This window comes from Miscanthus floridulus, chromosome 8, assembly GCF_019320115.1.
Source record: "Miscanthus floridulus cultivar M001 chromosome 8, ASM1932011v1, whole genome shotgun sequence".
Taxonomy (NCBI): domain Eukaryota; kingdom Viridiplantae; phylum Streptophyta; class Magnoliopsida; order Poales; family Poaceae; genus Miscanthus; species Miscanthus floridulus.
Genome location: NC_089587.1, coordinates 194,017,470 through 194,043,907, shown reverse-complemented (window position 1 = coordinate 194,043,907; position 26,438 = coordinate 194,017,470). Strand labels below are relative to the sequence as shown.

The 26,438-nt window shown below is 51.3% G+C and overlaps 3 protein-coding genes across 3 annotated transcripts in view; 2 read left to right on the top strand and 1 right to left on the bottom strand.

The window, feature by feature from the left end:
* Nucleotides 1-1,146: 1,146 nt before the first annotated feature.
* LOC136470432 (uncharacterized mitochondrial protein AtMg00810-like) lies at nt 1,147-1,548 on the top strand. The gene has a single exon (XM_066468284.1). It carries the CDS (start codon nt 1,147-1,149, stop codon nt 1,546-1,548), a length of 402 nt encoding a protein of 133 aa, XP_066324381.1.
* A 5,908-nt stretch (nt 1,549-7,456) lies between these two features.
* LOC136470431 (uncharacterized) lies at nt 7,457-8,209 on the bottom strand. Its single transcript, XM_066468283.1, has one exon. It carries the CDS (start codon nt 8,207-8,209, stop codon nt 7,457-7,459), a length of 753 nt encoding a protein of 250 aa, XP_066324380.1.
* A 2,072-nt stretch (nt 8,210-10,281) lies between these two features.
* The window catches only part of LOC136470430 (probable indole-3-acetic acid-amido synthetase GH3.9), a 113,931-nt gene continuing 97,774 nt past the window's right edge, over nt 10,282-26,438 (top strand). Inside the window, exons 1-2 of the mRNA XM_066468281.1 lie at nt 10,282-10,665; nt 12,457-12,522. Coding sequence (XP_066324378.1) covers nt 10,282-10,665; nt 12,457-12,522 — 450 coding nt within the window. The remainder of the gene's footprint in view (nt 10,666-12,456; nt 12,523-26,438) is intronic.

The following is a 26,438-nucleotide window of genomic DNA, read 5'->3' as shown; positions in this document are numbered from 1 at the left end:
AGCCAAGAGGTTTTGCAATGGTGCCGACTACTACAAGACTGAGGCTGAGCACTCCTATAGTGGTGCCGAGCACTGTAGGAGTAGTGATGAGCTATCTAGAAGAAGTGCCGAGCACTACAACCTAGAGTACCGAGCACTCTAGGTGCTATGCCGAGCACTCCGGTGGAACATGGAACTCTATCAACACTGATTGAGTTCGCCTTACCTCCAAATGATATCACTGAGTTCGTGGATGCCTTCCATGAAGGTGAGGAGGTGCGGTTCCACAGGCTAGATGATATCATCGGTGGCATAGGGCCCTCAGGCCTGGCTGGTCGGCTGCTCAATGATCAAGAGCTGCTGCTCGTCAGCATAGAGGAAGCACCCACGTTCATGCTGGCCGAGAGCGACGGAAACTAGGTGATGGGCGATGCTGGAGGAGATGAAGGCGATCAAGGAAAACAAGACATGGCAGCTCGTCGATCCACCTCTAGGATGTCGTCCGATCAGCCTAAAGTGGGTGTACAAAGTCAAGCGGGACGAGCTCGGCGCCACTATCAAGCACAAGGCGCGCCTCATTCGCCCAAGGCTTTAGTTCAGCGAGAGGGCATCGACTTCAGGAAGTCTTTGCGTCGATAGCGTGCACGGAGTCTGTCCATTTGCTACTAGCTTTGGCAGCAGCAAAGGATTGGCGCGTCCATCACTTGGACGTTAAATCGGCCTTCCTCAATGGTGAGCTGGCGGAGACAGGTCTTCGTCAGGCAACCTCTGGGTTTCACCTATCAAGGGAGAGGAGCATAGGGTGCTCCGACTGCACAAAGCGCTCTATGGGCTACAAGCAGGCCCCATGAGCAGTGGAATGCCAGCTTGATGCCATGCTGGGTGAGCTTGGGTTTCAAGTGGTGCGCAACCGAGCACGCGCTCTACACGCAGGCGACTGAGGGAAGGAAGATCTCATTGTCGGCGTGTATGTGGACGACTTGATCAGTCACCGGCGGCATGCACGGAGGACATCAACAGCTTCAAGCATGAGATAGGTGGCTCGTTTTCGAATGAGCGATCTTGGCGCACTCTCCTACTACCTCGTCATCGAGGTGAGACAAGGGAAGGAGGAACTCATGCTCGGTCAGAGCGTGTATGCCTCGAAGTTGTTGGAGTGGAGCGGACATGGCTGAGTGCAAGCCATGCATGACTCTGATGGAGGAGCGGCTGAAGCTGACAAAGGCCGACACGACGGCGAAGGTGGATGCGACACTCTATCGGAGCATCATCAGCGGTTTGCGCTACCTAGTCCACATGAGGCCAGACATTACGTTCGTCATGGGCTACGTCAGTTGCTTCATGGAGGATCCCAAGGAGGATCACTGGGTTACGGTGAAGCAGCTATTGCGCTATATCAAAGGGACGGTGGATCAAGGGATCATCTTCCCCAAGACCGGTGGGAGTAGGCTGCAGCTCATTGTGTTCAGCGATGCAGACATGGCGTGGGATATCGACGGGCGACGAAGCACCTCTGGCATGCTCGTCTTCCTCGGATCAGCTCCAATTTCATGGCTATCACTGAAATAGAAGGTGATGGTGCTGTCTACGTGTGAGGCAGAGCACGTAGCGGTGGCCACAGTGGCGTGCCAAGTTGTGTGGCTGCGTCGGCTGCTGGGTGAGCTGACCAGTGTGGAAGCTCACCTACTAGCACTGATGGTAGACAACCAGCCCACCATCGCCCTCACGAAGAATTTGGTTCTGCACGACCGGAGCAAACACATCGATGTGAAGTTCTACTTCCTCAGGGACTGTGTCGATGGAGGGTAGATCGTCATCGAGTTCATCAAAACTGGTCGGCAACTCCGTGGACGTTCCTCACCAAGCCGCTCAGACGCCTTCGACTCACTGAAGCTGAAAGGAGATGATCAGGCATGGAGGAGGTACAAGGGATAGCAGTAGGATTAGGGGAAGAATTGTTAGATAATCTACTGCTTCCTTGTGTGAACACACAACAAGGGAAGGCAGCGTCGAAAAGGCTCCCTGCTGTGATACTATAGCCGTTGTAGAAGGTAGACGTCGAATGGCTCTCCTGCCTCACTATAGCCACAATGCAGGGACAGGACGTAGAAGTCAGTCCTGCTGTGTTATCTAGTGACTGTAGCAGCATGTTAGCTGTACTAGACTAGATGGATAGAGTTGTATAATAGTTTGCCACTGCAACTCAGTAAAGAGAGTTAGATTTGCCATCTCCTATATAGGGCTCCTGGCCTAACGCTGGTGCTTGTACTATGTGTGTATGCTCTATTCTCCCTCTTCTTCTATCTCTAGCCATAGTGTGTGTGGTCGGACAACGCTTGTTCATGGTCGGCATAGCTAGTGAGTGCTCGGCACCACTAGCGGGTGCTCGGCAAGACTAGTGAAGTGGTCGACTCACCTGAGCCGGTGATCCTATGGGTCAACACCTCCTACATCACTATGGTGCCAAAGAAAGATAGCCCTGAGACTGTCAGTGATTTCCACCCTATTTCAATTATGAATATTACTCTCAAAGTCATCACCAAAATTCTTGCGGACAGACTGCAGATGGTCATTTTGAGGATTGTCCATCGGAACCAATATGGATTTATCCGATCGTGCATGATACAAGATTGTTTGGCTTGGAGTTATGTGTATATACACCAATCTCACCATTCACTGAAGAGGGATTATAATTCTCAAACTAGATTTTGAGAAGGCGTTTGACATGGTGGAACACTCAACAATCATTCAGATTATGCTCCATATGGGTTTCCCTAGACAGATGGTTACTCTAGGTTCAGGCCATCCTTTCATCTGGATCAGTCTACTATGTGCTCCTTAATGGAGTGCCCGGCAAGTTCTTCAAATGCAAGCGAGGAGTTCGACAAGGGTGATCCACTATCTTCTCTCTTATTTGTGCTTGCTACAGAGCTTTTGCAGATTCTAGCCAACCGAGCTGCTGCCATGAATTTACTTAGACTACCTATCCCACAACCGAATGATGACTTTCCTATGATTCAGTAAGCGGATGATACTCTTATGCTCCTCCAAGCTGATGCCAGATAGTTAGTCTTTCTCAAAGCATTATTGCACAGTTTTACGGAATCGATAGGACTCAAAGTTAATTATAGTAAGTCCCATATGTACCCCCATCAATATTCTCAATGAGAGAATGGCACACCTTGCAAACACTTTTGGCTAGTGATATAGGCACCATACCTTTCACTTACCTAGGATTACCCATGGGTACGACCAAGCCCCACATTGAGGACTTCACACCGATGATGGATAGAATTGAAAGAAGATTATCTGCGTGCTCAACTTGGCTCTCCTATTCCAGGTAGGTTGGAAATGGTCAACTCTGTAATATCCCCGATCACCACATATGCTATGTGCACCATTAAATTGCCCAAGGGTGTCATTGATAATATTGACAGAGCAAGGAAGTAGTGCCTCTGAAGAGGCAATGATCCTGAGAAGAAGGGTGGAAACCTTGTGGCGTGTCCAACTGTGATGAAACCCAAAGAGAAGGGAGGTCTAGGGTGTGATCAATCTTCACCTACAGAATGATGCTCTTCTCCTAAAGCAGCTGAGTAAATTTTATAACAAGGAAACATCCCATGGGTACTAGCTGGTTTGGAGCAAATATTATGACACCAAAGTACCCCATGCTGCAAGGGAAATGGGCTCTTTTTGGTGGAAAGATGTATTGCGCCTCAATGTCATCTTAGAAGAATTGCTAAGTGTGAACTAGGGGAAGGCTCCTCAGTTTGTTCTTGGGAAGATCAGTGGTCTAAGTCAGTGCTATCTCAAAATTACCCAAGATTGGCTTCCTTTGCAACAAATGGTGATATTTCAGTAATGGAAGCGCTATGCAGGCTGATGATCTTGATAGTTTTTTTTCTCCCGCTCTCAGCAGCAAGCTTTTCAGGAGTTTGCGACCTATAGGTCCGGCTGCAACTGAATCCCATATGATGATACTACTACTGATCAGTGGGTGCTGACCTAGGGTAGCAAATACACTTCGAGGCGCTTCTACTCCCATATTTTCAGCATTGTGGAAGCCCATCTGATTTTCAAAGCGGTTTGGAAATTAAAATGCACCCCACACATCAATTTTTTTGCATGGCTAGTTCGAGTTGACCGGTTGAACGAGAAGGCATCTGCACATCCAAGACAACATCTTACGTGTCATATGTAATGATGGGGAAGATGAGACCATTGAGCATCTATTCTTTGCTTGTCCGTTCGCACAGGAGTGCTGGGGGATTCTCAACTTCGTCTGGGATGGCTCACTACAGCTCATGGATAGGCCACTGGTGCATGGGAACTCCGTTCACAACCTGTCTTTCTTCACAGAAGTGTTGATAGCAGCGTGGGGACTATGGAAGATGCGCAATGACAAGGTTTTTCAGAGGCGACAACGGAGTCCGAAAGCCTGGTTAGCTAATTTTAAAAATCAATGTTTTTTTCGAAATCGTGCATAGCATGTGCTTCATTAAGGGGAGATAGATGTTTTAGTACATCTTGACCCAACGATGGCGAGGTGTCGCGTTTTGTACAAGGAACACACAACACAAATCATCGGCTTGAACGGTGCTGCCACTACTTTGTACTAACTAAGTAAACTTCCTTTTGCGACAAGCAGATATATAGCGAGGTTAAACCCCTATGGCGTGAACAGTGGTGCAAGCGAATGGAATCATGCACTGACCCACTCGGCTCCCTCCTGTTGTATCCCTTGCATCACCTGTGCAACTGATGAAGGTGCTCCACCAAAGGTCCTCCGATTCCGCTCCTTCCAAGTCTCCCATGAGACAAGCAACACCAAAGAATCAAATCCCTTTCTGAACCCTAATGATATCTCCCTCCTCGATGCCAGCCACTAGTTCACCAAATCAGCATCACCGTTTGGGCAGAGGAACTGGAACCCAACCCTTTGGAGCAGTCGATGCCATAGCTCTCTGGTGAACACACAAGCAGCGAACAGATGATCAGCCGTTTCGGGCTCCTGTGAACATAGCACGCAGTCATCGTTTGCTTGCAGCCCATGGTGTCGTCTCCTCACCACTGTCCAGAGTCGCCTGTGGAAAGTGAGCCAAAAGAAAATTTTGACCTTTGGTGGTGCGGCCGTCGCCCAGAGCTCGGCTGCCCCAATCATTTGGACACATCCATGGAAGAAGGCGCGATACGCTGAAGAACTGGAGTATACGCCATCAGTCGTCAGGTTCTAGACCAACTTGTTGGGGACGTCCTGCTGTAGCTAGGTGCCATCCACCATTTCCCACACCCTGTAGGAATTGGGTGATGAATGTGGCCGACGTCGCACCGGAGACATCTCTCGTCCACTGCCTATTGGCTAGAGCAGTCGCGGACGCAGCGGCGACATCTGTCGGCTGGGCACAGACTGCGAACACAACCGGTGCCCAGTGACATATTGGCACCAGCAAGGAGCCAGTCATCGGTCCTAGAATCTTGCGGTTGCTCCGTCGCCCTAGGATGATTGAGGTGGCGGTGTTGAACATGTGGGCGACGCAGTGCTCCGCCATCGCCAGGCAACAACGCCCAAGCCGAAGTCTGGGCGCGTGTGTCGTAGCCACTCCCATCTCAATCTGAGAGCGTAGCCGAGTATCCTAAGGTCCTGGCTGTCCGAGGCCACCAAGGTCCCTGGGAGCACATACCACAGTCCAGGTGGACTTAACATTTCCCACCGGCAACCGTAGTGCTCCCTGCCCATATGAAAGCTCGCCTGCACTTGTCAATGGCAGCGATTGCCCATGCTGACAAGGTGCAGCAAATAGCGACATGGACTAGGATTGCCGATAGTGTCGTCTTTGTTAGCGTAGCCCTGCCCGCCGCATTGAGCAGCCCCGCCTTCCATGTGGGGATGCGCGCCGCGACGCCGTCAACAATGGCCTGCTCGTCCTGACGCTTTAGCCTAGAAAGTGATAGAGGTGTTCCAAGGTATTTAGTCAGGAAATCCTGCAGCCTTCCCGAGAAGCATTGCTGCACCACCTGGATCTCCTCCGCCGAGTAGCAGATCGGCATGATGGTACACTTGGCCACGTTGGTCACCTACCCGGAGGCACCTACGAATAGGTCAAGAAGCTGTCTAATGTAGGCACAATCCAGCGCCGTCGACGCCAGGAAGAGCACAAGGTCATCGGCATAGATAGATGCCCTGTGCCTGATGGCGTTTCCAGGCAGCAGCGTTAGCTGACCCTGCCTGTCCGCCTCTATGATCAGGGCGTTCAATACTTCCATGACAATGCCGAACAGAAACGGGGATAGGGGGTCGCCCTGTCTGAGACCATGGGCGTGGTAAATGCACTTTCTAGTTATGCCGTTCACCAACACTTTAGTGCTCGTCGAGCGAAGCATTGTCGATATCCAATCTCTCCAGCGCCATGGGAATCCCACGCGCTCTAGGACCTCGAGTAGGAAAGGCCAGGCCATCGTATCGAACGCTTTGGTGAGATCGATCTTGATCAGCATCGTGGGGCACTTCCTAGCACACAACCAATGGTAGGCAAGCTGGACCGACCTGAAGTTTTCGTGTATAAACCATCCACAAATGAAGGCTGACTGGTTGGCCTTTATGATCTGGGGCATATGCGGTGCAAGTCTCATTGCCATGCCCTTAGCAAACAACTTGCCGATGGAATGTATTAGGCTTATGGGCTAGTAGTCCTTGAGCCTCTCCGGTTGCTGGTTCTTGTGCAGGAGGACCATGACCGCCTCATTGACATGATGGAAGCTTTGAAAGTCCATGTCCCATAGCGCCCCAAACATCCTGACAACATCGGGGCCAATGACCTCCCATGCCTTCTTGTAGAACGCCCTAGAAAACCCGTCCAGCCTAGGAGCGCGATTGGACGGCGTTTCGTGGATGATCCGCGCCACCTCTGCTGCGGTGAAGGGGGCGGCCAGATGGTTAAGATCCAATGTTGGTAGGTCTAGTCTGCCCAGATCAATTCCGATGCAGTCGTCAGAATGGCTTCCCGATGATGTCGTTGTAGTAGTTGAACACAATGCCTGCCTTTGCTTGCTCTTCCATGAACGTGTTTCCTTCATGCATGATGGCGAACATGTAGTTCTTACGATGTCATTTACATGCCTGAAGATGGAAGAATTTTGTGCACGCATCACCTTCGCGCAGCCAGCGTGACCGCGCACGTTGTCTCGCCATGGTCCGCAGCATCGATGCCAGCCCAAGGACGCCAACCTTGAGCTCGCAGTGCCATTCTTGTTCACCAGGAGAGAGCGCCCTGGATTCCTAGGTGGTATCTAGCTCATAGATGATGACCCTAGACGCCGCAAGTTGCAAGCGCACGTCTCCCACCTTAGTCGCACGCTAGCTTTTGAGCGCACGTGCCAGGTGATGAAGCTTGAGGTCCAGTGCGCGACATGGGTCGATGTTCGGGTTCTAGGGTCCCCAAGACGTGTGGACCACATCAATGAAGCCATGTAATTTCGTCTAGAACTGCTCGAACCTAAATCTGGGCACCACCCAAGGCTCAGAGGAGAGCACGAGGAGTAGTGGCGCATGGCCCGAAGCATCAGAAGAAAGGCACCGTAACTGATGGCTGTGGTATTGCTTGGTCCATTGAACAGATGCAAATGCCCGGTCTAGGCATTCCAGAGTCGGTCGTTCCTGGCCGCTAGACCAGGTGTAGAGGCGGCCATTTAGATGTAGCTCGTCGAGGTGTAGGTCGTCAATCACAGTCCGGAAACGGCGCATGATGCTGTGATGCAGCCTACCGTTGTTCTTGTCACTGGCCTTGTATATGAGGTTGAAGTTGCCAACAATGAGCCACGGCCCCTGACATGCGCTCGCCACGGCCCGCAGCTCCATTAGGAATTCCGGCTTGTCCTCCCTGTTCGTCGGCCCATAGACAGTGGTGAGCCACCACGGTTCGCCCATACTGTGCAACGACTTGAGACGGATCGTGACCAAGAATCGCCGGATGCCTATATCAGACGCATCCCAAAGATCACGATGCCACGCAACAACAGCGCCACCGGCCACGCCAGTAGCAAGGAGAAAGGAGTAGTCAAAGCCTTGGCCTACAGTTTCATTGTTCAAGCTTGCATCATATGCCGCAATTTTAGATTCTTGCAGGCAAACAATAGAAGCACACTGTTGTGCTACTACATCACATACAGCAGTGCGACGCGCCCTGGAGTTCAGGCCCTGCACGTTCCACACAAGAAGATGGTTGTTACTCATATCGTTACTAGTTTGGCGACCTGCATGCCGGCGAACATTACTGCATCGGCGGCGAGTACTCCCCGGCGTTGCCATGCAGCGGGAATAGCACCCTCATTGCGCTCCTTCTGGTGGACGGGGCAAGTTCCTTGAACGCCTGATGGAAGTCGGCGTCGATAGTCGCGTCCGGCGTCGTGTTGGCTGGCATCGGGTGGCCATTCCATTTATTTAGCAGCACCCGCTTCACCTGTCTCTCAGGGTTCAGGTCGCGGAAGGCATGTTTGGCCACGAGACAAGTGCTCTGCCGCGAGAGCCAATCATCGTCGCATCGTCTTGGCACGTAGGCGCGTGGAGTGTCCTAGATGATCGGTTCCAGCACAGGCAGACGGAGAGAGTTGACGAAGGCCATCACGGATGCCGCCGTAGGCGCTGCCACTTGTGTAAGTGCCATGGCTTCCTTTGTAGTGGCTGGCTGGGTAGCTGACCCATCATTGGCAAGGTCGGATGACGGTCGTACACCAGTCGTTGCACGGAGCTGAGGCGCATCATCACCGTGCACAGGCATGCATGTGTGGGACTAGTCATCATCGGCGTTCATCTCATTGAGCCGAGGCACCGCGACGTCGTACATCGGTTCGTGCAAGGCCAAATTTACCTAGGCCATGTTACTGCTGTCTGCCCGTATGGCTGGCCCAGCCAGCTCTGTATCGATTAGAGCGGCCCACCAATCTAGAGTAGCTTGGCCCGCAGATGAATGCTTGGGCCCTTCCCCGGCCTCATTGGCCCAACTTAAGGTATGGGCCTCACCTGTTGCCTGCTGTAAGCTACAGCCGGCGTGCAGTAGAAGGGGCGTGATGTCTAGGAAGTGCCCCACCTCCCTTGATTGGTGCACGTCGTTGTCCCGGCAGACTGCAAGGTCAGCAGAAGCGAGGAGATTGGCCCGACAGGATACGCGGATAGGAGAGATCTTGGGCGTGCCTAGCGCAGACATCATTGGCCATCTTGACTAGCTAGCAAGCGTGCGCTCGTGTCCCAAGAGGGGGCAGGGCTCAACAACAGCGACATGACGATTCCCCAATGGTGTCAGCGATCATAGGCTGGCCCACAGACAAAGGTCAGCGCACCGCTCTGACAAGTTGTCCGGGATCTCGCGGCCACCCCTAGTCCGAGCGCGACCCATCCTTGCACGTGTTAGGGGGCAGAGGACCTGGCCCACACGTACGGAATTCACCGGAGGACCTCGCCACCGGTAGTCCTGGCCCGGGTGACCGCGGTTGTGGTTGGATTCCGCGGAGCCGTCATCGTCGCTGTCGTCGGCATATGGATAGTAGATGTCGTCGTGCGGGTGCGGCGGTTCGTCGAACCCATCGCGAGCGCCGCCATTGTTGTCGCCATGGTGACCGCCATGGCCGTCGTCGTCGTCATCGTTGCCATGGCCGTTGTCACCACCCAGATCATCAGGTGTTCCCGGGGGCGTGCTCCAGTCCTGGTACGCGATGGCCCGTGTGCGCACAAGGTATCGTAGCCCCGGATCCACCGTGCGCTCGTCCTCCGCGACCCCCGCCACCCGCGGCTCTGGGATGAAGATAATCTTTTCTTCCTCAATGAAGTTCGGATGCTAGCACCACGCCATGACGAAGAACTCGTGGTCATCATCTGCCGGCGTGTCATGTATCCGTGAGAGCTCCACGCTGGTGCAGCATGGTCCAAGAATGACATGTGCCACAATGGTGTTCCTTGAGTGCAGCGGTACCCTGGCAATGGCCACGACCACGCGGAAGCAGAACAATCCACCACTCGCCTGCGATGTTCTGTGCTACGGCCGCCACACGAGCGGCACCTGTCCGGAAGGCCACGATTCCAGAACGCGATCGCGGTGAGCCCGATGGTGGAAGCACGCCACGAAGTCTTCTAGCGCGTGGTGGCGGACGTCGACCTCATCCACAGTGATGCCGAAGCGATTGAACAGACATGTGTACACCATACCAGTGTAGACGTCGGGTCTGGTACCCCCCACCATGGCCACGAGCGCGTTGTCGAGCGCCTCTTCGGCCGCCTGGATGGCCTCAGTGCGCGGTACCACGACCAGCGTCATGCGCGGGCGCCTAGGCAGCGCCGCCGCCCCCACCATCTCCACGGCCGCCGAGCCAGCGGAAGGCGAGCCATCGTCATTGGGTTCCCCCAAGTGTTGCGGGGGTGGCGGTGATGGTGGCAGTGGCGGTGGCGGTGGGGGTGGCGGCGGAGGTGTAGGAGGCCGGTGTGGCGGAGGCGGTGGTGGTGGTGGCGGCGGAGGTGGAGGAGACTGCCTCGGCGGCGGCGTGGGAGGGGAGCAGCAACGCGGGACGGACGTGCACTGCCCGGTGGACGCAGAGCAGGGCGAGGCGGTGTCTGCCGAGTTGGCACGGTGGCGTCGGCCTGATGCTCCGCGGCGCACGCTCTTCCTTGGGATGGAGCGCGGCGGAGACCGTCCCCGCTTAGTATGCGGCGGTGGAGCGCGCAGGGCGCGTAACACCCATGTACGAGTCGGTCGGTGGCAGTTCGCCGCGGTGTGACCTTCTTCGCCGCAGTTGTAGCATCGCGACCGGTACCGGTAGGTCGCCCGCACATGGCCGGGCCGCAGACAGTTGAAGCATAGTCCATTCAGCTCTGGCAGGACCGGCCGTGGCAGCTCTGGCGAGATCTACAGTTGATTCAGCCCTGCACCCCTTCGCAGCTCCTCCAAGTTGCGCTTAGCTACGCGGAGGACCTCGATCTCGTCCGTTGCGTCAGGGATCTCGGGCGTGAGGTTTCCCCTACGGGCTGCGGGCATGCTATTTCCTGGCGGGCGACAGTTGGGGAGGCGCATCCCTCCACCTCGTTCTCCATCGAAAGCACTTCGCTCTTCTCTGTGCGGTGCAGACCAGCAGCCGTCTGGCGGGGAGAAGGCGTGGGGTCACCAGCGAGAGCGCATCGCGTAGCGCCGTCGCATTCCGCCACTGGCCGCTGTGAGGGCGCCTCCGCTGGTCGCTGTTGCGACCACTTCCAGGTGGCCATACACATGCACCCCTTTCATCTAGATGGTGTCTATGGGATCCAGGAGGCTATACACATGCAGGTTTGGCGTGCGGATGGTGTCCACCTTATGTTCAGAGTCAAAAATAAAGAGTTCCAGTCCATTTTAGGTTAAGAATAATAAAATAAGCTAAGATGTAAAAGGCTTGTTTTTAGGTGTTAGGAGTCGAGTCAGCGTTATAAGTTCGTTAGGTTGCAGCTCAAGGACGAGCTGCATGTCCAGGTGGGGTGTAGCGTTAGAGTATGTCATGAGCCTATTGGGCCTGGGCTGGCGGTATAGCCCACTAATGTTAGCTAGGGTTAATTAGAGATAAGAGTCGCTTGCTTAAGGGTCAGGTAAGTCTTGCTTGGGATTCAAGTAAACCTCTCTATATAAGGAGATGAGATGTATTAATCTAATCAAGCAAGAATTAAGAAGGAAATCCCTTCCCTCTTGCTCGACCGTGGGCAAGGCCCTTGGCCGGCCTCCAGCTTCCCTCGTAGCCCCAGCCGCCATAATTACGGCTGTGAATAGTACACACCTTACTGTAGCACCGCATGTACTGTAGCTCGCCCGTCATCGCCTCTCCCTTAGCTCTCTCTCCCTCTCAATCCTAGCAGCCACATAACACCTCCTTTTTGGTTTAGGCTCCAGCTTTGGCTCCTCCGAAGAAGCCCTTCCAAACAGTTTAGTAGAAGGAGTTGTTTGGAGCCGTTTTTCGGTGAAAGAGGAGAGCCGGAGCCCTTCCAAACACACCCTTAATTTTAGTACTCCATCTAAGCTATTGAGATTGTATTTCCAATCCAAAAGTACATACGATAATAAATAAACTTAATAGACACTTTTTGTATGTATCTAAAAACTTTGAGGACACTTTTCCTTTCTTTTTGTTCCAGGGTGGCCGTGGTTACCGGAGGGAATAGAGGGATTGGGTTAGAAATATGCAAGCAGCTTGACAGCGATGAAAAGAGGGGTGCAGAAGCGGTCAAAAATCTTGCATCGCAGGGGCTATCCAACGTCCTGTTTCATCAACTAGAGGTTGGAGATCTCTCAAGCACTGCACGTCTCGCTGATTTTATCCGGGAGAAATTTGGCAAATTGGATATATTGGTACCGCATTCATTTCATAATGATAATATCCCTTTCCAACGTCAGTACGTCACTACACAACATGTGAAGGATGTTGCTTCGGAATTGATCATGAATCATTGGTAGTTGTTGCTTTGATTATTTTTAGGTCAACACTGCAGCAATTGCCGAGTCCAAAACAGAGATCAGCAATCCAGAATCTTTTAAGTTAGAGGTTAGTCTGTAACTTCATAAGCAATTTAATTTTACTTTCAGTTATTATGCATGTCTACTTAGAGAATTATATATTTATCCTCTTGATACCTCCTACAATGAAATGGACTCACAATTTTCATTGCATGGAAATAACTTGTAGGCATGAATGCCCAGGAAAAGCTCGAAAGGTATCTAAGGTTATATCTTTTATACTAATACGCTAAGTATTAAGCATTGTCTATTGATATTACCTCTATTTGTGGCCATATGTGTGATTTGACATCATGTGCTCACATATGGTATGTATCTGGTTTTGTCCTTAAAACCAGGTGCTACATTGGTCCCTCTAACATCATCACACACGGGATCTTCAACCCCTTCTTTTTGCCTGTCTCTAAAAACTTTGAAAGGGTGGTTGTAGATGCGTTTGTTTATCATAAATATTGCAAATCTCATTGTGTTTTGGTATGAATCTTGAGACAGGAACACGAATATTGGTGTTAAAGGGGAAACCACTTCACCAAAATAAGATGCAATTCGAAGGTTTCCCTAAGACGAGCTTTTGTCCTAAAACAAGCACTTCCGGAAGATAACCTGAGTTTTTACCTTTTGCTATTATAAAAAAATGATGATGCCTTTGTGTAATGAGCAAAAAGATATAATTATGAAATTATTCCTTCAGGTATTTTTGTCACTAACCATTTCAGGTTTGAAGCAAAAAGAATGAAGGATGAAAACGCAAGGTATACCTAACCAAATCAATGCAACATTGAATCACATTCATGGGAGAATATTATCACCCAAACTTGGTTTTGTGTTTTGCAAAATTCAAGTGTGGGGGATGAACTTCTCTGAAAAATCTCATGCCATGTTGCTATTATATCTTGGTTGTCCCTATCTTTAGGCCATGCTCATCTTGCTAAGTCATAATCATGCAAATAAAAATTTAATAACCAAAATACTCATGGTCCGCTGGTTCACCATAAATGTTCTTGCTTCTATTTTGTATGAATCTCTTTGTTCACTCATGCTACCTTTTCTACACCAACATGCTTTGGTTTGATTCTTGAATCAAAACATACTTGTATAGAATTTGGCTGTATATATGGACTAACTCTTGCAGGAAACTTTCAAATTCAATTTGGGGAAGTCCCGAGACGAATTCACATCGGAGATGAATCAAGGCATATGATGAACTCCAATAACTTTTGTGCAAGGAAGGCACAACTCATTCTTCATGGATGAAAGAATCAAAAGTATCAAGGGATGAATGAATATAAGCTACGCCTGTTCATGGTTTGACATGAATCTACAATCCCAAGCCAAACCACCACTGCAGCTATGGAACAAAGAGAAGAAGACGAGTGCCATAAAACAAGATCTACAATAAAAGCACTCACTCATAGGAAGTAGACAAACAAATCAACAGGCCACAAGCAATGTCAAAAATAACCTAGCATTGAGCCTTCCCAAGACTCAAACTAGGAAAGTGATGATAAGCAGGGTGCAATTCACCTCGTATTAGTCAATCTGGTGCTTGCTTCCATCATCTTTGAAGACACCGACTCACACAGACCATGATGACGAGATGCCACTACATCATGGCATGCATCCTCGTGTCAATAAATGTCATATCAATGAAGGTTTTGACAATGGTATCTAGAAAGGTCGTGGTTACATGATGACATCCCAAAGTCATTGGAGAAGAAGCTTTTACACAAATACCAATGAATGTTTCTCCCTCGACCATTAAACGGCTAGCATATTGGTAAGAGTAACTCTCCGCCACGCAGCTAGAAGACAAAGACCATCATGAAGGAAGTCAAGTCTGCAGCTCCAATGAACACCATTTCATCAACCAAGAATCAACAAAAATCAAGAAAGGTTGATGAGAGAAGAACATATAACCGTCCGCATCCTCGTCTCCTGGATCGAATGGTGCAAAGAATAATGCAAGGAGAGGTCCTGCTCAATAGACCTGAAACCATAAGCCCTCATTAGCAGGAGATCATTTGTGGAAACAAATCAAGGTTTGAGGCATAAAACAATGAGTGGAGAGGAAGGTCCAATAAAAAAATGTCAAGATCAAAGAGCAAAAAGATGGCATGACAATGAGAAAGAAAGAGTGCAATCTAGAAGACAAGATGCTCAAGATGTGAGGTTAACCGAATAAGGAAAGCTCAAGCAAAAGGGAAGGACCACCACAAGTCATCTACCCTTCATCACATAGTGCCATCACGCTCCAATGACAAAGGTAACATCTTAAGGTAAATGGTCATTGTGGGGGTATTAACCCCTATACCCTTATGGCTAAGCTTGGGTCGGCCTAGATCGGTGGGTTCGGTCCACCAAAAGACGACGTGCGGCCCGGCCAACTTGATCGGAGTCCCGCGCAAGGAGTCAAGGTGAATTTGGCGATCAATCAAGATCCTGGTCGGTTATAATAGGAATCCTTATCCGGCCACATATGGCAATTGTAACTGACCAGGATTAGTTTCTAGATCTGTAACCCTGCCCCCCGGACTATATAAGGTGGGCAGGGGACCCCTCTAAAAAACATCTCTCATTGACATACAGCAAAACAAATCAGACGCAAGACGTAGGTATTACGCCTTCTTGGCGGCCGAACCTGGATAAAACCTCGTGCCTGTCTTGCGTCACCGTCTTGTTTGTGGCTTGCGCATCTGTCTACCGACAATCTACTACCTTGGGCATACCCCTTGGTAGACTGCCGACCATATTTCGTCGACAGTGGCGTGCCAGGTAGGGGTCCCCTCTAGGGGTTATCCCCTTTGGGGGTTGTGCGTGCTGATCTTTCGGTGAATCAGATGGCGCTTTTCTTCATCAACGTCATCCGTGGCGACTCAGCTGATCGCGGCGACTCGTCGTCTGAGCAACGTGGTCGGGCGCGGCGTGCACTAGGCGCGCCACCCTGCTCCTCATCATTGATCTACACCTGGGCCACGAACCGATCTACTACTGCAAGTATTCTTCACCCGCGTGAAGACCAGTACGACCCACAAGCAGTATGGCGATGGTCGTCGCTCGTCAACAGATCCAATCGGCTAGGAGTCTTACTGCATGGTTGCATGCATGATGCCTTGGCCTCCGTAGCCTCCGAACTTGCATGTGCTTACATATACACACATCTACACGGAAGGAAGCCAACAACTCCGTCCGTTATGGAGTCGACTAAAACTCCAGATAGCAAGCTAGCCAAGAGTCATGCATATACGCGTATACGTCTACACAAAAGCATACATGCAAGCCATCTGATCAGGCAGAAGAGGTCAAGACGACTTGTCTATTTGCCGAAAAAGCTAAACAAGGATGCATGCACATATGGGAGCTCCGACCACCAGACCACGACGACCACGTCCCGAGCGGCTCCACCGAGCTCCGACCACCAGATCACTAGACCACGTCGCAAATGATGATCGCCGCAAAGAATGGCGCTACGACAACCGCGACCATCGTCGTGACGACAAGCAGAAAGCTCGAGGACCGAACAACTTCATCGCCATCGACCAGCTTTCTATCCAAAGATAAGTACACTTCTAATATTTATATTTAATATAATTTTCATTACAACATTCCTCCACAACGTCCTTGTCATAATTATTCTTCAAATAACGTTTGTCCATGTATACAATCTTAAATATAATATACAGCTATACTTAATGCAAATCCTCGACCAGTCATGTTGACGCTCGATGTTTCCAGAAAAGGCCCTGTCTCCGGCTCCTCCCTACACGTGCACGAGCGTCTGCCCTCTGCGTTATGGGTGGTCGGCAGCGGCTCCTTAGTGACGCTTTGTTCTTCCTACACGTGCACGGGCTCCACGCTCCGTGTTATGGTTAACGAGCTAGCTAGGGCTGGAGGCTCAGCTACATACTAACTGGTCGGACGGTTTATATTAAGTATAAACACAAACTTCATATTAACACTGATGTTTACAAAGCACCAACTGCTTTATCACATCATGCTCATTTGCAAATGACTGCTGAGCGTCATACGCTATTTCTTCACCGTTGATTTTTTTCTCCATAATTTATTATTTTGTACATCATGTACTGCCATTCTACATATTTATGTTGCAGTAATTTTGAGCTATGCTCGGGGACTTCGTCGCTCGCTTCTTGACCTACGCTCGGGGATTGCCTCGATCACTCTCCGACCACGGCTCGGGGACTTCATCGCTCGCTCCTCGACCTGTGCTCGGGGACTGCCACGACCACTCTCCGACCACGGCTCGGGGACTTCGTTGCTCGCTCCTTGACCTGTGCTCGGGGACTGCCTCGATCACTCTCTGACCACGGCTCAGGGACTTTGTCGCTCGCTTCTTGACCTACGCTCGGGGACTACCTCGATCACTCTCCGACCACGGCTCGAGGACTTCGTTGCTCGCTCCTCGACCTATGCTCGGGGACTGCCACGACCACTCTCCGACCACGGCTCGGGGACTTCATCGCTCGCTCCTCGACCTGTGCTCAGGGACTGCCTCGATCACTCTCCGACCATGGCTCAGGGACTTCGTCGCTCGCTTCTTGACCTACGCTCGAGGACTGCCTCGATCACTCTTCGACCACGGCTCGGGGACTTCGTCGCTCGCTCCTCGACCTGTGCTCAGGGACTGCCTCGACCACTCTCCGACCATGGCTCGGGGACTTCGTCGCTCGCTCCTCGACCTGTGCTTGGGGACTGCCTCGATCACTCTCCGACCACGGCTCAGGGACTTTGTCACTCGTTCCTCGACCTGTGCTTGGGGACTGCCTCGATCACTCTCCGACCACGGCTAGGGGACTTCATCGCTCGCTCCTCGACCTATGCTCGGGGACTGCCTCGACCACTCTCTGACCATGGCTTGGGGACTTTGCGTCTCGACTACATGTGACTGGCAACTCGCATATAGTTGGGATATTTTTTCTCACTTAGACCTTGCTACAAGGCTCATACCTCGCCTTCCAGCAAGCTTAGGGACTACATCGGTACGATGCACCTGCCGATGCATCTCCTGTATGATGATTGGGTTCTCAACTTAACTAGGAATTCTTTTTAGACCCTGGCACCACGTGCCTACGTCACCTACTACCAGGCTCGGGGACTAAGTGGGCACACTTCACCTTGTGGTGAATGTGTTTGTTTTTTGACCCCTATGCCTCTGATGATCAAGGAAGCTACGCTTCAAGACGCACTTACATTTCTTTTCAGAAATACAAGTGGGGACACTTCACAGGATGGAAATCTTTTTCTTTCTTCTTAAGAGCACCATACATTCTTCGGACAACCTACTTCTCCGGCGACAACGGTGGTCGGGGATGTCAAGAACTCAAGCCTCACTGTTCGGAGAAGGTTGAAACAGCGTGTCGCATCAGAATACATGGCGCTCGGGGACTAGCTGTGGGGGTTATACCCTCGGGTACCATAAGATGGTACATGGGCCGCACCATCCGAGGTGGCCCGGCCCGTAAGATCGAGGCGTGCATAGCAAGATTACAAGTTGTACTAGATATTGTAATAGTACCAAATATGATACTTGTAACCCTCCGTCCTCCAGAGTATATAAGGAGAGGCAGGGGTCCCCCTTAGGGATAGATCATACAGATCATAACAGACAATCCATCTAGATCTCAATACAATACACCAAAGACACAGGATGTAGGGTATTACGTCGATCAGACGGCCTGAACCTGTCTAAATCACTGTCTCTGCGCCTTGTGTCACCATCTGGTTCCTGATTACACGCATCGTCTATCGACAATCTACCACCACGGGCACCCCCCTTGGTGGACTGCTGACCATATTTCATCGATAGTGCGTGCCAGGTAGGGGGTGTGCATACTGCTCTCCAAGCAAACAAGATGGTCATCATCTCTGGCTCCATGGCTACGCCGAATGGCCTCACGTTCACCATTGGCCAGATCACCTGGACCACCGGCTCCGACGACTTCATCGCCATGACCCTAGAGGAGGCGTGGATTTAGTCTGCGCCGACCACTGCTTCACCTGCATCGGCTACGGCTCCGACCACGGTGGATACGGCTCCGACCATGATGGATACGGCTCTGACCATGATGGATACGGCTCCGACCATGATGGATCTGGCTCCGACCATGGTACATCTGGCTCCGACCACGCCTGCATCACCTTCAGCCACGCTGACAACTCGTCATCCGCTTCCCCGCTACAAAGGGAAGCAGATCGATAACACTGACCTGCTCGACTCCATCGATCGGGTCGGCACCAAACTCGCTGAAACCCTAGCTCTAGTAAGTATGATTCAAAGTCAACCTAATGAGCAGGTAACTGCTCCCCACAACAGATCTACCCGACCAGCTCAGACCAGTCGTCCTGCACGACTTGGTACAGATCTTGTGGTCATATCTACTCCTAAAGGGCGCTCTGCTCGTCGCTGGCCAGCCTTCGCGACGGGTCTCCGGCTCTCCGAGTACAAAGCCTCGACAGAGAACCACTAGGTCCAGCCCTACGGCCTGTGAAACGCTGCCTCCAGCTATGCCTACAACCTACAACGCTGCTTGGATCTATGTTTTATGCACCGACCTCAGCCGAAGCCACGTAACTTCGTCAACATGATCCGGATTGAAGATTATCAAGAAGGATCCATCCACACAGTCCAAGAGGGTGACTCCAGCTCCTCGTCTGGCACCGCATCTAATGCATCTGTCCACACCGAGCTTCAGCATCATGAAGATGAAGGCATCAAGTATGATCTGGATATCCAAGACCACGCCTCGGGGTTCTCACAATTCTCGTCTTTCCCGCCAAGATGAGGGGATTTGATCCATGTTGTCAGCAATGATGAACCGCTAGCAGTTGGCAAAACAGAACAAGAAAGGACTACACGCGAAGCACACAATATTGACCGGTTTAATCGCCGACAAATCGAAGCCGAAGCAGACCAGGAGGCACGACGCATAAGGGTCCAGCCACGTGACCTCAACGATGCTTTCAATAGGGTGGGGGACAAACAGGTCTTCTGGACTCCAAGTGCCAACATAGCCGTCGCTATGGTGACAATGCAACGGCTACCCAACACCCCGGAAACCCAAGCAGTTTGTGATGAAATACAAGCCTATCTGACGGCTGTCATGGCCCAGACCGCGGAGATTGTAAACCAAGCTCGGGCTCTATCCATCTCAGTAGAGTCAAGCCACAGCCGCCAGCACCCAAGTTGCTCACAGCCACTCAACCAACGTGGCTCGCGCAACAACGACCCATCAGACAACCGTCAAGGTGGAAACAGTGGCCATGATGGTGGCCAGGATGACAACCGCCGTCGGGACGACAACCACCGTGATGTCTAGGATGATAACCGCTGGGACAACCGCGACAATCGCCGTGATAACCACAGTCGCAGGGCTAATCCAGATGGCAATCGAGATCGCCGCGATGGCAATAACGATCTCCGCCATTACCTCGATGGACGCGATCTACGTGCTCGCATCAACCAGAGAGCCGACGATCGAGCATCCCACAAAAGTTATCGCCGTATGGAATATGACACTGCCCACGGCCTGCCGGGTTTGAAGCAGTTTACTCCACACCTTCGCCAAGTCATATGGCCCAAGAATTTCAAGCTCGAGAAACTTTAGAAGTATGACGGCAAGGAAAACCCCGAATTATGGGTCATGCTCTATGAGACTACGTGTAGATCAGCCATGGCTGACGAGCACGTCATGTCTAACTATTTCCCAGTCGCTGTTGGCCATGCGGGTCACCAATGGCTGGTCAGCTTGCCGGCGAACTATTTCGACTCTTGGCAGGAGCTCAAGCAAGCCTTCATTGATAACTTCATTGCTACTTGTGAACAACTAGGCAACAAATACGATCTGCAACGGATTCGAGATCGAAAAGATGAGCCACTGCACGAGTACGTCCGGCGTTTCTCGGAGATGCGCATCAAGGTCCCATCAATCTCCGACAACGAGGCAATTGAGGCTTTCATCACTGGCCTCTGCTTCCACGACGCCCTAAGGGACAAGCTCCTCCGTAAGAGACCTGAATCGGTCATAGCGCTCCTGGCCACCGCTAAGAAATATGCGGACGCCGACGACGCAAAAAAGATAATTATTAAAGAAGCAGCAAGGGTTCCACGCTCCGACCACCCCCACACCGCGACGACTACTGTGACAACCGTGGTCGGAATGACAATTTTGACCACCACAACCAGCGCAACGACTCCCGCGACCACCGTGACCAACGTAATCAGTGGCGTAACCGCCGTGACGATTACAGGAGCAAGCGTGCTCAAGAAGACGACGGCAAGGTCAACACCGTTAAAAAGGGTGGCGGACGTGGTAACTATGAAGACGACTACGCCAAAGCATTGAAAGGGCCCTGCCAGCTCCATCCTAAGTCAAACCATACCATGGAGAATTGCCACGTCCTCAAGTCTATCTACACGCATCAATAGGCTCCGGATACATCTGACAAGCCTAATGACATAGGGGAACAGCGCAACAAGGATAACAATGACGACGATGTAGACCCTCGTCACAAGTACGTCAAGCCAACCGATCGTGTGCGCAACATCATCGGAGGCAAAGTGTCCATCGAGACCAAACGAGAACGCAAGCTGCTCACCCATGCTTGCTTGAACGTGGCCAACACCGACAATCTCCTCACCGATCCGTGGCTCCCTCCGTGGTCTCACCGCGAAATCTCCTTCAGCAGAAAGGACCAATGGGCCATAATACCTGAGCCAGGGCGTTTTCCCCTGGTCCTCGATCCTTGTATCAACAAGGTTCAGTTTGACAGAGTACTGATCGACGGCGGCAGCTCCATCGATATACTGTTCAAGAACAGTCTGCCCGCCCTGAAGATAGCTCAGGCGGACCTCAAGCCGTACGAGGCACAGTTCTGGGTTGTTCTCCCCGGACAGAGCTCTACACCTCTCAGGCAGATCACGCTACCTGTGTAGTTTGGGACCCCGGACCACTTCCGCACCGACTACGTCAACTTCGTGGTCGCCGACTTCGACGGCACCTACCATGCTATTCTTGGTCGACCGTCGCTCACCAAGTTCATGGCCATACCTCATTACAGGTATCTGGTGCTCAAGATGCCTACCAAGAAAGGAGTTTTAACCCTCCGAGGCAATGTGTACGTAGCTTATACCTACGAAGATGACAGTTTTAAAATAGCAGAGGCTCACGACCTCTCTATTCGCATGGCCGAGACCGTGCTCGACGCCAAGAAGACCTCGACCGACCACCAGGACATCCCAGAGGTCGAGGCTCCATGCAAGAACATCAAGTCCAAGGAGCACAAGGTGATCCAGCTGGTCGACGGTGATCCTAGCAAAACAACCCTTATCGGGGCCAACCTGGATCCCAAATAGGAAGACGCGCTCATCAGGTTCTTGAGGAGCAACGTGGATGTGTTCGCATGGAAACCTGCTGACATGCCCTGGTGTACCTCGGAACTTGATCGAGCACTCCTTGAATGTCAATGGTAAGGCCAAACCTATCAAGCAGAAGCTACGACGGTTCGCTCGCGACAAAAAGGAGGCGATTAGGGTAGAAGTTACATGGCTTTTGGCAGCCGGATTTATCAAAGAAGTGTATCATCCGGAGTGGTTAGCCAACCCGGTTCTTGTACGCAAAAAAATAATGAATGGAGAATGTGCGTTGATTACACTGATCTCAACAAACACTGCCCTAAGGACCCCTTCGGCTTACCTCGCATAGACGAGGTCGTAGATTCAACCGCCGGTTGTGAGCTCCTTTCCTTTCTCGATTGCTACTCTGGTTATCACTAGATCGCTCTCAAAAAGGATGACCAGGTCAAGACATCTTTTATCACGCCCTTCGGCCCCTACTGCTACACAACCATGTCGTTCGGGCTCAAGAACACCGGGGCTACCTACCAACGCGCTATACAAGCTTGCCTCAAAGACGAGATAAAAGATGACCTCGTCGAGGCTTATGTTGATGATATAGTTGTCAAAACCAAGGATGCTCATACCCTTGTTGACAACCTGGAACGCACCTTTGCAGCCCTTAATACATTCCAGTGGAAGTTAAACCCAAAGAAGTGCATCTTTGGTGTTCCTTCTGGCATACTACTTGGCAACGTCGTCAGTCACGACGGCATATGCCCTTACCCGGAGAAAGTCAAAGCTGTCTTGGACATGAAGCCGCCCAAAAAGGTGAAGGATGTTCAGAAGCTTACCGGATGCATGGCTGCCCTCAGCCGTTTCATATCAAGATTAGGCGAAAAAGGATTACCGTTCTTTAAACTACTCAAAGCATCCAAAAAGTTTGAGTGGTCGGAGGAAGCAGACACTGCCTTCACACAGCTGAAACAATACCTTACGTCACCTCTGGTCCTCACTGCTCCAAGAGAAGACGAAATACTCCTGCTATACATTGCGGCTACTAATCGAGTGGTCTCCACGGCCATGGTGGTCGAGCGAGACGAGCCCGGCCACGTCTACAAGGTACAGCGACCAATCTATTTCATTAGTGAGGTACTCAATGAGTCCAAGACCAGGTACCCATAGATTCAGAAGTTGATCTACGCCATACTGATAACATCCTGAAAGTTGAAACACTACTTCGACGGATATCGTGTGGTGGTCATGACTGAGTACCCTCTGCGAGACATCATTAGCAACAAGGATGCGAATGGGCGCATCATCAAATGGGCAATGGAGCTATGCCCCTTTTCCTTGGAGTTTGCAAGCCGCACTACAATCAAGTCTCAGGCACTCGTTGATTTCATCGTCAAGTGGACAGACTTAAGCATGCCTGCCTCTCCCGGATCCGACGAGTATTGGACGATGTACTTCGACGGCTCTCTCAACATTGATGGTGTGGGAGCAGGAGTCCTTTTCATGTCACCATCCAAGGAGCAGCTCCGGTACGTCCTCAGGATTTATTTCCCAGCATCTAATAATGCCGTCGAGTACGAAGCATGCCTACATGGTTTGCGCATTGTGGTTGAGCTTGGCGTTAAATGTATCTACGTCTACGGAGACTCTGCTCTGGTCATCAACCAACTCAATAAGGACTGGGACACAACCAGCGAAAAGATGGATGCATACTGCAAATTGATCAAAAAGCTGGAAGGCTGGTTCTATGGCATCGAGTACATACACGTGGTTTGGGACAAGAATCAAGCAGCGGATGCACTGTCAAAGTTAGGATCATCCCAAGCAAAAATCCCACATGGCGTATTCGTTCAAAACCTGCTCACGCCTTCCATCGAAGAGGAAGATTCCACGGCAGACAAGCCTCCAGACCAGCAATTGGTGGCTACGGTTCTGGCGTCAAGCACCGCCGAGCCCCCTCCGACCACTCATGAGCCCGACTGGAGAATACCTTTCATCAAGTACCTAACAGATGGCAGCGGTTACACTGATCAGACAGAGAACGAGCGCCTGATGCGTCGCAGTAAGCAGTACCTGCTTATCGATGGCAAGCTATGGCGCAAGAACGCAAAGGAGGAAATCTTGATGAAGTGTATAACCCAGGAGGATGGCGAACATCTCCTAGACCAAATCCACTCTGGCTCCTGCGGCAACCACGCGGCCTCAAGAACGCTGGTCGACAAGGCTTTCCGAGTAGGGTTCTATTGGCCATCAGCAGTAGCTGACACAGAGAAGCTAGTCTGCCACTATGAGGGTTGTTAGTTCTTCGCCAAGAGAATCCACGTACCAGCACATGAGATCCAGACAATACTAGCCTCCTGGCCCTTCGCATGCTGGGGACTGGGTATGATCAGGCCCTTCAAACCGGCTCTAGGGAAATTTACATGCGTCTTTGTGCTGATCGACAAATTTTCTAAGTGGATAGAATACATGCCTTTGGTACAGGCATCCTCAGAAAAGGCTGTCACGTTCCTCGACCAGGTCATCCATCGTTTCGGCATACCCAACAGCATCATCACCGATCTAGGGTACTCAGTTCACCGGGAACGCTTTTTGGGACTTCTGCGATGAAAGGAGCATAGTAGTAAAATACGTCTCGGTGGCGCACCCTAGAGCTAATGGACAAGTTCGAGCGGGCAAATGGCATGATCTTGGACGCGTTGAAGAAGAGGATGTATAGAGAAAATGACAAAGCTCCTGGAAGATGGCTCAAAGAGTTACCAGCCGTGGTCTGGGGACTCAGAACTCAGCCCTAGTCGTAACACCGGATGTCTCGCCATACTTTATGGTTTACGGCGCTGAGGCAGTCCTCCCTGCAGATATAGCTTTCAGATTCAGCACGGGTAGAGAACTTCGATGAAGGCAAGGCCAATGAAGTATGGGAGCTAGAAGTGAATAGCGCAGAAGAGAAGCGGCTCGATTCTTGTGTACGTACGGCCAAATACCTTGCTGTTTTGTGTAGGTACTACAACAAGAACGTTAAAGAGCGGTTCTTTGTGGTCGGGGACCTGGTCCTAAAGTGGAAGACGAACCAGGCTGGTGTCCATAAACTCGCAACCCCATGGGAGGGGCCCTTCATGATCAAGGAGGTCACATGACCAACGTCTTACAGGTTAGCTCACCTGGATGGTACGGACGTACCAAACTCATGGCACATCGACAAGCTTAGACGTTTCTATGCTTAACTACTGAGATATGTACCCCTCTTGTACTTTTGATTTACTTCAATAAAGCTATTATGATTTCTCCGACCACTCTAATGTGTCACTTTGACTTTTATGGTTATTCTAACTTAGCCAGTAAAAGCCGACCACCGCTCCTTCTACGGTTTTCGGAGCAGGACCTGTCTCCGGTTCCTCCCAACATGTGCATGGGATCCGCTCTCTATGTTACGGGTGATCGGTAGGTCCCCCTTGGTTTGACTTGTCCATGTCTGCGTGTGCACAGGTCACGCACCTCACACTCCGACCACATGGCAAACTAGGGCCGCACAAACTTTTGGGATGATGTGTCGAGCAAAATGGTACAACTAAACAGAACATTATCATGTTCTCACTTAGTTACACCAACATAAGTTTCAAGCTTAAATACGTTTTATACAAAGCAAACAAGCTTATAATGATATATAGTTACGTTATTACAAGCTTGCCTGAAGAGGCCCAAGTTTACAATAACACAACTATGTCCTCCTTCTACAGCTCTAAGCCTATTACATTGGCTGGTCGGGGCGCGCGGCACCTACTGCTCGCTGCTTCTGATATCCTACTCGAGTCTCGAGGACTCTTGTGCTAGTCGAGCTGAAGGGGATGGCCCCGCCGATGCCTAGGCTGGTCGAGACCGCAGGCTTCATCGGTTGGCTTGCAACTGATGGCGTTTCCAGCTGACTTGTCGATGGCGTACCCTGTACAGGTGCTGTCCCACCTCCACACAGGTTAATGTCGCCAATTATCTTTGACAACAGGTCTAGCTGGGCGATCTGAAGCTCCTCTGCCTTGTCTGGGTCTACCTCCTTTGGGTATCCAGCCTCCAGGTGCTTGAGATCGATCAGAGGGTAGTGGGCACACACCATGCTTAGCACATGGGCACCCGTGTACTCACCCGCCTCCTTCACGAACTCTTGGAACCATCCCCATGCTTGTCTGCATCTCTCGACCAGTCCGAGCTGGGGCATCCTTCGCTCTTCCTCTGTGAGCGCCGGGTCGATAAGGTCGAGGACGGGCAAAATGCCAGTTGCCACTTCCCTGGCACCGGTTCTTCCATGTATCCCAATCCTCGGTGGCCTCAAGGCATCGTGCTTTCCAGCCATCATGCTCTTTCATCATGGCTTCTAGATGCCTCTTGGCATTGACTTTTAAAACTGCACACCATACAAGACATCAAATGTAATGGCACGACAAGATAAGGCAGGGCAACAGAATGAGAAAGGTGGTCTGGAATACTTACTCTTTAGTTTCTCCTTCATTTTGGTGGTGTGGTCCTGGAGTTGAGACTGGTTGCGCGCCAGTTTCTCGTTGTCCTCCTTTAGGCAACCACACTCTGTG